Source organism: Canis lupus, chromosome 11 (assembly GCF_003254725.2).
Source record: "Canis lupus dingo isolate Sandy chromosome 11, ASM325472v2, whole genome shotgun sequence".
In the NCBI taxonomy this organism is placed as follows: Eukaryota; Metazoa; Chordata; class Mammalia; order Carnivora; family Canidae; genus Canis; species Canis lupus.
This window is the reverse complement of record NC_064253.1, coordinates 36,776,910-36,793,603: the sequence shown is the minus strand read 5'-3', so window position 1 is coordinate 36,793,603 and position 16,694 is coordinate 36,776,910. Positions and strand designations below refer to the sequence as shown.

General features: G+C 34.9%; 1 protein-coding gene across 11 annotated transcripts in view; it reads right to left on the bottom strand.

The window, feature by feature from the left end:
- Positions 1 to 16,694, bottom strand: part of CNTLN (centlein) — a 317,280-nt gene that overhangs the window by 118,853 nt on the left and 181,733 nt on the right. For all 11 annotated transcript variants that reach the window (XM_049116145.1, XM_049116148.1, XM_049116152.1 and 8 more), the window contains 2 exons: positions 16,323 to 16,444; positions 14,900 to 15,019 (listed from right to left, as the gene is read on the bottom strand). In XM_049116145.1, coding sequence (XP_048972102.1) covers positions 14,900 to 15,019; positions 16,323 to 16,444 — 242 coding nt within the window. The remainder of the gene's footprint in view (positions 1 to 14,899; positions 15,020 to 16,322; positions 16,445 to 16,694) is intronic.

Below are 16,694 nucleotides of genomic sequence, written 5' to 3'. Positions count from 1 at the left end.
CAGTCCTTACTTTTAATAAGTACACATAAATATCGGGGAACAATTGTTCTTGAGTCAAACTAAGCACCAACAGACCACATCTTAATGGATGTTTGGAGGAGGGGCTCATAATCAGCATCCTTGAGCAGGATGAACATTGGCTATTTACTGACTCTGATTTACTGCCCACTTATTCTGATGTTTCTAACATTCTGAAGGACCAGAATCTCCTTCTTACTGGACAAAATACATGAAATGACTGTATTTGGACGCTGGACAAGAGGCAGCAGAGAACTGTGATGCTTGAGAGAAAGGAAATTAACAAAGAGAGCCCTAATGATAGCCCAGATTTCTGTCAGGAGCCACTCTCCAGACCATGATGCAGGGAGGGGTCCCAAGAAAAACATGATGGCCTTGCTGAGATGAACAAAAAAAGACTGGAGTTTGGGAAGGCTAAAATGATGGAATTTGTGACACACAGCACCCACAGAGGAGGGAGCTACAAAAAGAAATAGCATAAGAATTCTTTTGAGAATGGTTAAATATTTTGTAGCATATACATACTACAAAATTCAACAAGACAGGCAAAGTACAACTGGAGCCATTAAAGAGCTATTCCAAGGGTTTACACATGACTGGGAGACACTGAATTCTGACCAGCTAGAGAGGAGAATCTTTGTTGATCACCACAGGCATTCAACAAATAATTCAAGAGTCATCTAATGAGTAGGGATAAAGCAAATCTCTGAAGAAGGATACTTGAAACCTGTGCTAACAGTGTTTTTTAAAAACCTGAAAATGTTTAACCTGAGATTTTAAATACACCTGTCTCAGTAATCAATAGAGAAAGTGAATGGAAACTAGGACACTGAATATTTGAAAAGCACTATGAAAAAAATTGACCTAATAGACATTTATAAAACATTCCACCCAATAACAGTTTTCAAGAGCTTTCATGGAGCTTTCACTAAGATAAAATCACCTGTTGGACCATAAAACAATTCTCAGTAAAATTAAAAAGATCTAAATCATGAAAAGTATCTTCTGTGGCCACAATAAAATTATAAATTAATAACCAGAATATGTCTGAGAAGTCCCCCAACTTAAACCTTTTAAAATCTTTTTCTCTTGAGGAAGTTCCCAAAAGGAATTTAAAAATAAAAAACTAAAGCACCGCATTTCAAAATGTGAGGTGCTGATGCAGTGCTTAAGTGGCCTTCTACAGCACTATATGTTTATATTAGGAAAAAAGATCTACAATGAAGCTCCCAATTATAAAAACTAGAAAAAGAAGAAAAATCACACAGAGCACTTTTTCATATGTGCACTGACCATGTGGATGTGCTCTTTTATGATATATCTATTCAACTGTTTTGCTCATTTTTCTATTGGGTTGACTGTCCTTTATTATTCATAGGAATTCTTCAGATATTCAGGATGCTAGTCCTCTGTTGGACATATATACTGCAAATATCTCTTTTTCATTCCAAATGTTGTCTTTTAAGTCATTTAACGACATCTTTTGATAAACAGAGACTCTTGGTTTTAATATTGCCCAGTTTATCAATTTTTAGTTTATATTTAATCTATTTTAAGAAGCCTCTGCCTACTACACAAATAGATGTTCTCTTTTGTTTTCATTTAACAGTTCTATTACTTCACACAGAGCACCTGGTGGCTCAGTCGGTTAAGCATCTGACTCTACATTTCTGCTCAGGTCATGATTTTAGGGTTGTGAGATCAAACCCCACACTGGGCTCTGCATTGGGTGTAGAGCCTGCTTCAGATTCCCCTCTTCTCTTTTTCCCTCCTCCAAAAGAATAAAAAAGTAAATAAATAAAATCTTTATTAGTTAACCCTTCACAATTAGGCCTGTAGTCATCTAGAATTGATTTTTGTGTATGGTATGAGAATATGGTATAGTATACTAATTAAAATAGTTTTCTTTTAAATTGAAGTTCTTGGAACTCTTAGCTATACAGTTATATCATCTGTTATTTTGGTTATTTCGCATTTTTCATAATTATAAACAATTCTATAGCGAACATATGTGCCTATCCACAAGATATCTTTAGGATTTTCAACTGGAAGTGGTTTTACTGGGTCTTTTGAGTACATACTTAAGAAAACAGAAAGAATATTTCAAATGTAACAAAAGTATGAAAAGTAGTATAACCAACATTAGTGTGCCAAATATTTGAGTTTAAAAACATTAAGATTAGATGCCATACTTAATTCAAAGCTTTTATTTTTGTGAAAAAAATAAAATGTCCTGTAAATAATATTACCTCTTACAATATTCCACCTTTCTTTCCTCCCCAGATAAAACCCGTTTCTTCTTTGATTTGGTATGTATATTTCTGTTTTGTGTTTTAATAGTGTGTGTGTGTGTGTGTATAGTTATACATACTTTTGTGGATACATATGTATGTATGTATGTATGTATGCAAACATGTATCTACAAAAATATGACACTAATATATGATTTAAAATTTTATATTTTAGAGAAATATACTATGATATACGAAATACTATTACTCATTCCTTCTTTTAACTCAACTTTTGCTTTAGAGACATTTCCATTTTGATAAATATAGATCAAATTTATTCATGCTAAATGTAGTATAGTATCACATTATCTTAATGTATTATAATGCACTTTCATAAGCTACTAATGGTCATTTTGGTTTTTTTTGTTTTTTTGGTTTTTTTTCTAATGGTCATTTTGATTGCTTCTCTTCACTATTACAAAAATACTGCAATACCCTACTCATGCATGCTAGTTCACTTTACCTAAAAGGGTCTTTTCCTGGGCTAGCAATATGTGGTATGATACTCTGGGCAGTCCTTAATCCATTTTGAGTTTATTTTTGTGTACAGTGTGAGAAAGTGGCCCAGTTTCATTCTTTTCCGTGTAGTTGTCCAGTTTTCCAAACACCATTTATTGGAGAGATTGTCCATTTCTCATTGAATATTCATTCCACCTTTGTTGAAGATTAATTGGCCATAGAACTATAGGTTTATTTCTGGGTTTTCTATTCTGTTCCATTGGCCTATGTGTCTATATTTTCTTTTTTTCTTTTTTATGTAGTCTCTATGCCCAACACAAGGCTCAAACTTATGACCCCAAGATCAAGAGTCACATGGTCTACTGACTGAGCCAGCCAGGTGCCCCAATCTATGTATCTTTTTTTGTGGCAATACCATATAGTTTTGCTTACTCCAGCTTTGTAATATAACTTGAAGTCTAGAATTGTAACACTTCCAGTTTTGTTTTTTAAAGAAAAGGTATTTTAAAATAGACTGTTAGTTCGACAAAACACACTTACAGAAAATAATTTAATATCTTTAGCAGAAAAAATCAAGTGATCATTCACTAAATGCTTAAGATATACTATGTAAGTCTTTAAGTGAACACTGTGCAATTCCTTAAGTAATTTAAAAAATTTAATATATATTGAACCTAAAATGTATGAAAACAAATGAAAGAAGCAATTAAATTAAAAATACTATGCATGGTGCTATGACCTGAGTGTTTGTGTTCTCCTAAAATTCATGTCGAAATTCTAACCTCCAAAGATGATGGTGGTAGGAGGTTGGATCTTTGGGATGTTCTTAGGTCATGTGGGTAATACTCTCATGAATGGGATTAGTGTCCTTAAAAAGAGACCTCATAGAACTCCCTCACCCCTTCTATCATGTGAGGATAAGACATCTGCAACATGAGAGAAGACCCTCACCAGACCATGCTGACACCCTGATCTCAGAGTTCCAGCCTCCAGAGCTGCGAAAAATTTCTGTTGCTAATAAGCTATCTACTCTGTGGTATTTTGTTACAGCAGCCTGACCAGACTAAGACAAATGATCTGAAAAAACAAATACCATATGTATATGGTCTCAACTAATTAATCAGCATCAAAAGTTAATCTCAATAGTTAGAAAATAAAACTCCAAAATACACCGTCATTTACGTCAGAGAATTATCTCCCAATGGTTACAAAATATTTTTTCTTAACTTTCTTGTTAACTATATAGTAAAATAAAATGAAAATACAAGAAAAATACAATTGCTGAAAGGTGGAAACAACTTAAAAATAATGGATGAATGGATGAACAAAATGTGGTATATACATACAAGAGAGTATTTATTATTCAGCCTTAGGAAAGAAATTAGGACACAAACCATAACACGGAAAAACCTGGAAGACATTAGGACCAATAAACCAGATACAAAAATAAAAATACTGTATGATTCCATTTATATAGAATGCCTAGAATAGGCAATTTGTAGGAACAAAAGGAGAAAAAGACAAAGGCTGAGAAAAGGGAAAATGGGGAATTATTACTTAATGGTAACAGTTTAATTTTGAGAATATGAAAAGTTCTAAACATGGATGATGGTGATGGTAGGACAATAATGTGAACCTATTTAATGGCACTGAAATACACATCTAAAAATGGTTACAATGGTAAATTAAATGTTATGTAAATTTTGCTGCAATAAAAAATAGATAGCCCCCAATTTAGCTGATAATACCACAAACTAAAGTATAAACTCTTTTTTATATTTTAGCCATACAAGAGGGAAGGAAAGACAAGGAGGAAAAATGGAAAGAAGCATGGAAAATGCAAACATAGGAAGGCATAGCAGAGCTGTATCTTCGTATCATTCAAAGTCTGTCATTAGATATTTGGGTATTTCTTGATTATTATTTGTGTTCTCCAAGAAGCTGAAGCTCTGTGAGGTCAAAGCGTAGGTGTTCTGCTCAATATTTTACTTCTAGTGTCTAGCATATTTATTTAAATAATGAGTGAAAGCGCAATACAAAGGGTCACACAGATTTAGTGCTATGTAACTAATATTACGAAACTCCATAGGGGATCCCTGGGTGGCTCGGAGATTTAGCGCCTCCCTTTGGCCCAGGGCGTGATCCTGGGATCCTGGGATCCTGGGATCCTGGGATCAAGTCCCGCATCGGGCTCCCTGCATGGAGCCTGCTTCTCCCTCTGCCTGTGTCTCTGTCTCTCTGTCTCTCATGAATAAATAAATAAATAAATAATCATAAAAAAAACCTCTATAGTTTAAAAGCTTTCTTTTCACATAGTATTTACTTAGCTATAAGCATGGAAGTTTACTTGCTTCCAGGCCCTGGTACCTTAACAGAATCATGACTGTATTCTAAAAGCCTATCTAGAGGCCTCTAGAAGCATCACACTCTGAAACATTCTTGAGATAGAAAAGAGGAGGCTAAGGGATCCTAGGCTTTGGGGCTCTAACTCAGCAATGAATTAGGTTTCATGAAGCTGATCATGTTCTGAAACTTCTCACTCTTACTTATGAAGACTTAAGAGGTAGATGAGTTTACTTTCTATGTCTCCAGTATCAGGGGCTGAATTACTTGTCTCTGATTTTCAATTTTAAAGTGAGATTCAAAACACATTACCACATAGCCTTGAACTCCATTGCCTTTCAACAGACACTGATAATGTGTACAACCCTTGATTACACTAATATCCCAGAACTCATATTCTCATTTGCGCTTGGCTTCTGACAGCCTGTACTGTTTCATGTTGGATTGGTTTCTCAAGGACTAATAAATTTAAATTCTTATTAATTCATCACATTATAACTCTTCCATGTGACCATACAGCCTGTTCTTCAAAGCTATAAAAAATAATATGTGGAACAACTGGATATTCACATGTAAAAGAGCTACACTGTACTACTTCACACCAAATTTAAAATTAACTAAAAATGAACCAAAGATGTAAATATGAATTAAAACTATAAAACACATAGAAAAAAACATGGGGGGGTAAATCTCTATGACCCTGGAATTGGTGATGGCAATATGGGCATGATGCCAAAGGTAAAAGCAAAAAAAGAAAAAAGAAAAAAGAAATTCATAAAATTAAAAACTTTTGTTCATCAAAGGAAACTATTAAGAAAATAAGATCACCTACAGAATGGGAGAAAATATTTGTAAATGTCTAGTAACTACAGTATGCAAAGAACTCCGATAACTCAAAGACAAAAAGGCAACTCAATTTTTTAATACAAAAAAGACTTGAATAGATATTTATACAAAGAAACACAAATGACAAATAAACATATGCAAAGATGCTCATTAATCATTAAGAAAATGCAAATCAACACCACAATTAAATACCACTTCACACTCACTAGGATAATTTAATAAATTTAATAATATTTTATAAAAATAATAATTTGGGGGGGCACCTGAGTGGCTCAGTGGTTGAGCACCTGTCTTTGGCTGGGGTCGTGATCCCGGGGTCCTGGGATCAAGTCCCACATCAGGCTTCCCACAGGAAGCCTGCTTCTCCCTCTGCCTATGTCTCTGCCTGTCTCTCTGTGTCTCTCATGAATAAATAAATAAAATCCTTAAAACAACAGCAATAATTTTTTTAAAAATGAAAGAACAAAAAAATACTAAATGTTAACAAGGATGTGGGGCAAGTGGAATCTTTGTAGATTGCTGTTGAGAATATAAAATGAATACAGTTTGGCAGATCCTCAAGAAGTTAAACATGAACTTACCATATGATCCAACAATTCTGCTCACAGGTATATATCCCAAAGAATTGAAAACAAGTATTCAAATAAATACTTGTACATAAATGTTCATAGTGGCACTATTCACAATAGCCAAAAAGTAGAAGCAACCCAAATGGCCATCAATAGACGAATGAATATATTGTGTGTATATATATATACACACACAAACACATAGTGTGGGACATTGTTCAGCTATAAAACAGGATGACATGGGCAGCCCGGGTGGTACAGGGGTTTAGCGCCACTTTCAGCCCAGGGTGTGATCCTGGAGGGCCCAGGATCAAGTCCCACGTCAGGCTCCCTGCATGGAGCCTGTTTCTCCCTCTGCCTGTGTCTCTGCCTGTGTCTCTGAGCCCCCCCCCCCCACCTCTCTCTCTCTCTCTCTGTGTGTCTCTCATGAATAAATAAATAAAATCTTAAAAAAATAAAAATAAAACAGGATGACATATTGATACATACTACAATGTGAATGATTCTTGAAAACTTTATGTTAAGTGAAAGAAGCCAAATGCAAAAGGTCACATATTGCATGATTCTACTTATATAAAACATTCAGACTTGGTAAATCCATAGGAATAAAAAGTAGATTAGTGGTTGTGAGGAGCTGGAGGACGGTGGAAATGAAGAGATTGGAAGTGACTGCTTACTGGGTATGGGATCTCTTGAAGTAAAGAAAATGATTTGGATTGGATAAAGATAATGGCTACACAATACTGTAAATACACTAAATGTCACTAAATTGTATGCCTTAAAATAAAACTATTGTGGGGTGCCTGGGTGGTTCAGTTGGTTGAGCATCCAACTCTTGGTTTTGGCTCAGGTCATGATCTCAGTGTCATGAGATAAAACCCTGTGACAAAAGCTTTTCAACAGCAAAAGAAACAGTCAACAAAACTAAAAGACAACCTACAGAATGGGAGAAGATATTTGCAAATGACCTATCAGATAAAGGGCTAGTATCCAAGATCTAAAAAGAACTTATTAAACTCAACAGCAAAGAAACAAACAATCCAATCATGAAATGGGCAAAAGACATGAACAGAAAAAAAAAAGACATGAACAGAAATCTCACAGAGGAAGACATAGATATGGCCAACAAGCACATGAGAAAATGCTCTGCATCACTTGCCATCAGGGAAATACAAATCAAAACCACAATGAGATACCACCTCACCCCAGTGAGAATGGGGAAAATTAACAAAGCAGGAAACCACAAATGTTGGAGAGGATGTGGAGAAAGGGGAACCCTCTTGCACTGTTGGTGGGAATGTGAACTGGTGCAGCCACTCTGGAAAACTGTGTGGAGGTTCCTCAAAGAGATAAAAATAGATCTGCCCTACGACCCAGCAATTGCACTGTTGGGGATTTACCCCAAAGATACACATGCAGTGAAACGCAAGGACACCTGCACCCCGATGTTTATAGCAGCAATGTCCACAATAGCCAAACTGTGGAAGGAGCCTCGGTGTCCATCGAAAGATGAGTGGATAAAGAAGATGTGGTTTATGTATACAATGGAATATTACTCAGCCATTAAAAATGACAAATACCCACCATTTGCTTCAACGTGGATGGAACTGGAGGGTATTATGCTGAGTGAAATAAGTCAATTGGAGAAGGATAAACATTATATGGTCTCATTCATTTGGGAAATATAAAAAATAGTGAAAGGGAATAAAGGGGAAAGGAGAAAAAATGAGTGGGAAATATCAGAAAGGGAGACAGAACATGAGAGACTCCTAACTCTGGGAAACAAACTAGGGTTGGTAGAAAGGGAGGTGAGCGGGGGGTGGGGGTGACTGGGTGACGGGCACTGAGGGAGGCACTTGATGCGATGAGCACTGGGTGTTATTCTATATGTTGGTAAATTGAACACCAATAAAAAATAAATTTATAAAAAAAAGAAAAACCCTGTGCCAGGCTCCATGCTGGTCCCTCCCTCTCCCTCCCAATCCGCCTTCCTCCCAACTCTATTATTATTAATAGATTCTCTCCTTCCTCTGCCCTTCCCCACTCACACTCTCTTTCTCTCTCTCTTTAAATAATAAAATCAAATAAAACTAGTATGTAATTCATACAATGCTGATGGTTATCCAAAAATGTATTTGTTTGCAAAATATATCATGACTTAGTAGACATTTTTTTGAGAATTTTATTTCCAACTCATGTTAGTGAAGTTCAGTTCATTAACCCCGCATTCTACATATGGAAAAATAATATTTATGCTTAGGAAGACAGTCTTGCTTCGTCAAAAAAAAAATAACTGAATTTTCTATCATAATATTTTTATTTAAGCTCCTTAAAAATTATTATTTGAATTTTATAAAATATTCTTTGAAATCATAGCCTGCATATATTTAACATTTAACCCAAGAAAGAAGAAGGTATTCCATCCCGGACAATGCTACTGACCTATAGCTTGTCTAAGCTTTATCATTAAAGAAAAATGATCAGGGGATCCCTGGGTGGCGCAGCGGTTTGGCGCCTGCCTTTGGCCCAGGGCGCGATCCTGGAGACCCAGGATCGAATCCCACGTCGGGCTCCCGGTGCATGGAGCCTGCTTCTCCCTCTGCCTGTGTCTCTGCCTCTCTCTCTCTCTCTCTCTGTGTGTGTGACTATCATAAATAAATAAAAAATAAAAAAAAAGAAAAATGATCAGAAGATCATTGAACTGAAGAAGACTTCAGTTATGATATATTGGGTTAAAATTCCCTCCTTCTATAAAATACAATAGAATTTTAAAATTATGAATTCTAAACTCCTTTACTACTGACCCAAACTCTAACTACCTCCATTGACAAATTCACCAACAAGGATTCTCAGCATCAAGGAAAAGCATCAGTAATTCTTTGCAAATATTTTGTATTCTTATATTGATTTGCAGGTAAGAAACAAAAGTGAAACAGAAATGATAAGAAGGGGGCCAAGATGTTCATTTGTGCTACATAAAGAATTCAGTTTTTATTTTAAGAGCAAAAGAAAGATGCTAATGGTTTTTAAACGGGGGAAAGATATGTTCATATATGTATTTTTAAAAGATCACTCTGTATCAATAGAGAGTAAATAGATTAGAGGAGATAAGAGAATACAGGGAGACATTTATGAGTTTATTCTACTTGAGCAGGAAAGATATGATAGTACTTTGTATGAAGGCATTGATTGTAAGAATAGAAAGAAATAGATAAATTTTAGAGATATTTGTGATATGGAATCATGAAGACTACTATTGTAAGGAGGTAAGATAGAGGGGTAAATCAGTTATAACACTCTAGGATTCTGGTTTGGGCAAATGGACAAATCATAATGCCATTTTCCCTGCATTATGCCACTACTATTCCTTTATGACTGCTCATATCACATTTTTGCTTGTTTTCTCTGCTAAGCTATATGAGGTCCTGATAAAAAAGGTGGCATATAATTTCTCTGTGTTTATTGTATTGAGCAGAATACTCAGATGCAGCATTTTTATAGGCTATGCGTTAGTATAAAAAGACCACCCACTGCAAGTTCCTGATTTATTTAGCCAAAGATACAGATGAATATGCAGTAAGTGTCAGCACACTTTCCCTTGACTTGATGGGTACTTAGCAAGGACATGCTGGATTTTATTATAAGAAAAGCTTAATATCCTGTGGCATCTGAGCCTCTTTTTATAGTTTTATATCACTATTTTTTTTTAGTTTTATATCACTATTAAGAAATAATGTACACAGGTATTTTTATCCTAATGTTCTTATTTAGTAAAATGTTTATTTGTTCACTTAGGAGAAGTTAACATGACTTTTTTTTTTTTTTTTTTTTTTGGTTCATAAATCTAACTTAGCAATGGTAAGGCAACATCCACAACTAAGTGGAAAAGCTGAGTGAGCCTGGCTGGCCTTTCTGAAAGCTTTCCTTGCCTCTTACTATCTATAATCCCAAATAATGATTTCACCTCACTGGCACATGGCAGATGGCCCTAAAATAAACCTCATTTAGGATGACTGGTTTTGAGTGCCTGCCTTCAGCCCAGGGTGTGATCCTGGAGTCCCGGGATCAAGTCCTATATAGGGCTTCCTGGATGGAGCCTCCTTCTCTCTCTGCCTGTGTCTCTGCCTCTCTCTTTTTGTGTCTCTCATGAATCAATAAATAAAATCTTTAAAAATAAATAAATAAATAAGTAAATAAGTAAATAAATAAATAAATCTTACTAGAGTTTGAAATTGTTCTTCAATATTTCAGTCCCTAGCTTAATTCTTGGCTCTTGTTTAAATAGTGAATTAATTTAAAAAATATGAATATTTGTTAGAGAAATACTGAGAGAACAAGTCAATTCATTAGTTCATAGATTGTAATTGCGTTAGGAAATACTATTCAAATCTGTAGTACATCTTCGTTTATATATTCTAGACTTAAATAGGACTAAGTATTAAACTAGATGCCAGGGGTGCTTGGGTGGCTCATCGGTTAAGTGACCAACTTTTGATTTGGCTCAGGTCATAATCTCAGGGTCCTGGGATCAAGCCCTGCTTTGGGCTCTGCACTCAACACAGAATCTGCTTATCCTTTTTCCTCTGCTCCTCTACCTTCTGTTCTCTATCTTAAATAAATAATTCTTTTAAAAAAAACCTAGATTTCAATGTATGCACAAAAATAAGACAGCCTTGTCCATAGAAAAACAACTGAGAACTTCTAGTTCCCTGTTTACATCCATTCATCCCACTAATTAAATATAAAAACCCTGAATATGATACATAAAACAAATATAAGAAGACTCTGAAAGGCAGGGAGAAGAAGGACATGAAAGAGACCATAGGAATAGAAGAACAACCCACAGTGCTAAATTCTCTTTCTTCTTTCCTCCTAAATACCTCAAAGTAGGTACTGGAGAAATCCATAACCCAGGAATGCCAATAGACACAAACAAACATACAAACAAGAGTCTCAAGGAAATTCTCCTCTCCCTGGCCAAAGAACTGAGAAATGGGCAAATTAGCAGGACAGGAATCTTAATAGACAATACCCATCCTACTTTAGGCATACATCACTGGGGAAAGGGAAAGAAAGAAAAAGAAGGCATCCTTGCTACCTCTGTCAATAAAGTTCAAATGAGAAGCCTGGTCTTCCACCCTCATCAAGTAGTAATAAGGTACCCCTTCACACATCCTTTAATGCAGTGTCAGCTAAGACTCCTATCCCTTCTCCCTTAGGCATGATACCATTAGATATCAGTTAAAAGATTCAAATACGATACAATGTCTCAAAACATAATACCTCCAATGTACAGGAGACAACTGAAAATCACTCATCTTATCAAGAACAAAGGAAATCTCAACTTAAAGGAGAAATCGTAATTTAAAAACACCACCACCCAAATAATAATGCACATGTCAGAATTACTAGACAAAGATTTTATATTATTTTTTAAAAATAAGCTCTTTGCCCACTGTGAAGGGGCAAATTCACAACTCTGAGATCAAGAGTTACACGCTTATACCAACTGAGCCAGGCAAGCACCACTTAACAAAGATTTTCAAGTAGGCATAATTAAAATGCTCCAATAAGGGTGCCTGAGTGGCTCAGTTTGGATAAGCATCTGCCTTCGGCTCAGGGCTCAGGCCATGATCCTGGGGTCCTGGGATTGAGCCCCGTGTAGGGATCCCTGCTTAGCAGGGAATCTGCCTCTCCTTCTCCTTCTGCCCCTCCCCCCAACTTGTACATGTTTTCTCTCTTATGCTCTCTGTCTTAAATAAAAACCTTTTAAAAAATAAAGATTTAAAATAATAAAATGCTCCAATGAACAATTATGATCTTGAAACAAATAAAATAGAAAGTCTCAGCAAATAAATAGGTGATATGATATAAAGAAGAATAAAATGGAAATTTTAGAATTGAAAATTATAAAAACCAAAATAAAAAACTCAATGCATGGGTTCAATAGCAAAGGTAACAGATAAAAGAAGAAAGAATTAGTGAACCTGAAGACAGAACAATAGAGATTATTCAGTTTTAATAACAGAGATAAAATAGGCTAAAAATAAAATGAACTGTAGGACAATATTAAAAAATCTAATATTCATGAAAGTAGAGTTTCAGATACACATAGCTCTTTGAATATACTAAAAGAGAGGAACAAAGAATGTGGGGCTGAAAAAAAATATTTAAAGAAATAATGACCAAAATTTCCTAAATTTGAAAAAGAGCACAAACTTAGTGTTTCAGGAAGCTTAGAGAGTCTCAAACAGAATAAACCAAAGAAATCCATCCCAAGACATATCATAATTAAACTTCTTAGAAGCAAAGACAAATAAAAATGATGGAAAGCAGCTAAAGAGAATGATGCATTCCCTTTATGGGAACAACAATTCAAATAACAATGTATTTTTCATCAGAAACCACAGAAGTGGCATATTTTTCAAGTTCTAAAGAAGAAAGTTGCTAACCTAGAATTCTCTAATCACTGAAAACATCCTTCTGGAATGGAGCTGAAATTAAGACATTTTAAATAAAGGAAATTTAGAGGATTTGTTCCTAGCCAACTTAACCTAAACAAAAGTCTAAAGGAAAGCTCTTCAAACAGAAAGGAAATAATTTTTAAAAAATGAGTGAAAGAGAATTTGGAAGGTCAGATGTAAAGAAATAACAGTGGAAAGGTTAAAAATAGCCTTCTTTTGAATTTTACAATTATGTTTGACACCTGAAGCAAAAATTATAACATCATCTAATGAATTTTTCTCAGTGTTCAAAATCGATAAATCTATAGACACAGAAAGTAGATCATTGGTTATCTAAGGAAGGGAGGGTGGTGGTGGTAGTAGTAGAAGAATTGGGCTAAGTGGTGTGGGGTTTTGGAGACAGGATAAATGAAAATATTCCAAAATTTAGTGTGATAGTTGATACACATAGCTCTTTGAATATACTAAAAGACACTGAAGTATTCACTTTATATGGTGACTTATATATACATTTTTAAAGATATTATTTATTTATTCTTAGAGACAGAGAGAGAGAGAGAGAGAGAGAGGCAGAGACACAGGCAGAGGGAGAAACAGGCTCCACGCAGGGAGCCTGACATGGGACTTGATCCCAGGTCTCCAGGATCACACCCCGGGCTGCAGGCGGCACCAAACCACTGGGGCTGCCTGTGAATTATATTTCAATAAAGCTATTAAGAATTGTCAGGGACCATTTCTGGACAAATCTATAAATAATTTTCAAGATAAGAGACTTTATTATCAGCATCAGATTTTAGCACTAACAGAGTACAGTGAACTTTAAGAGATCATTGGAAGTATACATTTTAATCTGATACATCATTTACTCAAAAGTTTATCATTACACCATTACATGGAAAAGGTGAAATATAGTTACATGTGTTATTATATAATATTCAAAGTAAGATACTGATTTACAACTAAAAAGATTCAATGATATTTAATCACATTATGCCACATAATGCTAAATTCTAGTAATCTCAAAGAAATCAGGCTTTCAAAAAAATTGCATGGTTTGGATGTCAAAAATTAGCTCTAAATGAAGAAACAGGTAGCAAAAGAGGCTAATTATGTTGGTCTAACTCCTTTATATTCCAAAAAAAAAAAAAAAAGTGTTCTTTCTTTGCCAAGCTGAATATAATAGCCTGTGAATTATAAGATCAAGGAAGAAAACTGTATGTTTTCTAAAATATGAGTATCCTTCATCAAGTTTTATACTTAGGGCAGCTAAAAGACCTATGTGGAGGGATCAGCATTAAGCCCAAAGGACAGGCAGTGCACAGCAAGAAAGAAAGCAATTCCCTAGTGTCTTTTGCAGGTCACTACCAAGGACCATGTTAGCAGATCCATACCAGACCCTTAACAGGCAGTTCTGCTGCTACCAGTAATTAGCTTGGACAGCTCTGGCTCCAAGAGTAGCAGCAAGGCTACACCATAATGAGCTCAGCTGGGATTAGCAGGACAGGGCAGGGAACCAAGAGAGCTCAGGCATTCTGCATTGCGTATGTATCTAGGAGATCAAACAAGGATGGCTGGCTAGGTTATCCCCTCTCCACCTCATTCCAAAAATGAAGCACGGCAGTGTCTAAAATACAGGCTAATGAAGAGCGACACCTCCAACAGATGAGAGCCACATTAATTAACACAATCCCTAGATCATATTATACAGTTTCAGCTAGAGCTAGCAAATGTGCAACTTGTTATTGTATTACACACATATATATTTAAAATGCTATTCCTTTTTTTATTTTTATTAACAAAAACCAGATTATTTCATTTTCAAATTTTATATTTCTCTCATGACCTAAAGGTCACAAAAAAATTCTCCCAAATATTTATCTAAGTCTACATTGTTAAAAAGGAAACTCACTTTTGAATCATCAGCTCTTGATTCTCCCTTTTGAAATAGGCCAGTTCATTCCATACAGCATCAGAATCTTCTTGTCGAAGTTGTTCAGGATTTGCTCTCTTTATTCTTCTGGCATGAGTCCTATTTTTAAAATGAAGTTGTATTCTTCCTTAGTATGTTCAAAATGCAATGAAAATTCATTTATACATTCCCTAATTCAAGCTATTTATGGAATAAATGTCCTAAAACTTAAATGTGTAGAAATTAAAATCCTATATTGTAATTTCCAAAAGGCTAAAAACTCTTACCTTGGAAAGCAAACTGTTAGGCAGATACATGATAGTCTTAGGTCTATTTCTCTCATTCATTCTAGTAATAATAAAACATGTAGGATGGTCAGTTTCTTAAAAAGGTTTATAAGCAATGAACTCCTCTAGAATTTGTTGTCAACCAATCTGAATGTGGTACATATGCTCTATCTTAAAACATGCTATTATCAGTAAATATATCAGAAAGTAGTTTTCACACTTCTAGTGACTACTGAAGTTAGGTGAGCAGAGGCTATATGCAGGACAAATTGCTTTATCACTACTTTACTGACAAGTGAAACACTTCCCATTCTTCAAAGGAAAATATTAGATGTGACAATTACCTACGAAACATGCCAAATGCCCTTTATGTTTTCATTTTCTGTACATAAAACAAACTATTCATTTTTATCTTGTAAAAGTGCTGTACTGGCCAATTTGGAAACAGTATTTCTCCATAGAACAGACCAATGTGTATCATCAACATTGCCCTAAAGGATCCATCTCAAAAGATGAGAGGATAGTAGATTTTCTGTACTCATTCAGTCCTTTGCCCTCTGTTGATACTGTTAACAAGGGAGCCACTTACGACTAACCAAGATCTGAACACCTGTTCAGAGCAATTGAACTGAGACCGCCAATTCATTCAGATAAGCTGCAGAACAAACTGATGGATAGTAAAGATTTTCAAATTGCGTACTAGGTTGAAGTAGTTTTCTGATAGTTAACTGTAAATATGTGAATTAAATATTTCTCTTGTCTTTTAATTAAAACTTAAATAGTTTTTGAATTACAAACTGTAATACCATTATTTTATTTATTTAATTTTTTCAATCCTATGGATATGAACTATTTTTGCATTATCTACTTTTATTAAGCTACTCTATTGATATTGAAAATGTATACAGTAATTCACAATCACCTACATTATGAATTCTGCAAATGACAGGAAAATCTAGTTATTGCTAGCATATTTATCTGTTTTCACTTATATTATCTATCTAAAAATTCACAATAAAGATATGAATAGCAAATAATATCTTTAAAATCAAACAAAAGCCATTAAAACACCTATATGATGCTACTCCATTCCATTTAATATTTAGGGAAATGCCTTTATGAGCTATGTAACTCACATGCCACTGCCTTCTTCCCACTGTTTTAATTGCTCTTTTACTGCTCTGTAGTTGGTCTGTAACATCTGTAGCCTTTCCTTGCGTTTTTCATGGGCATCTCTTAGCTCATCATTTTCTTGGCTCTGTAGAACACAAAAAGGCAAGTACACACAAGTTTAAAGAAAGTATTAGTATAATGTTGCAAATAAAAAGGTTACTCATCTAAATATGAAATTTGAAAAAAATAGTAAATATAAATTAATTTATAATACTTATTTAAGCAGAAGAAGGGGAAAGATTCTTAAAGTCATAAAATAGATTTGCTTGGTAAAATCAATCCTCTCACTGCATTTTTTAAGCTGCTAGTAATTTCAAAATTAGTTTCATTCTTTC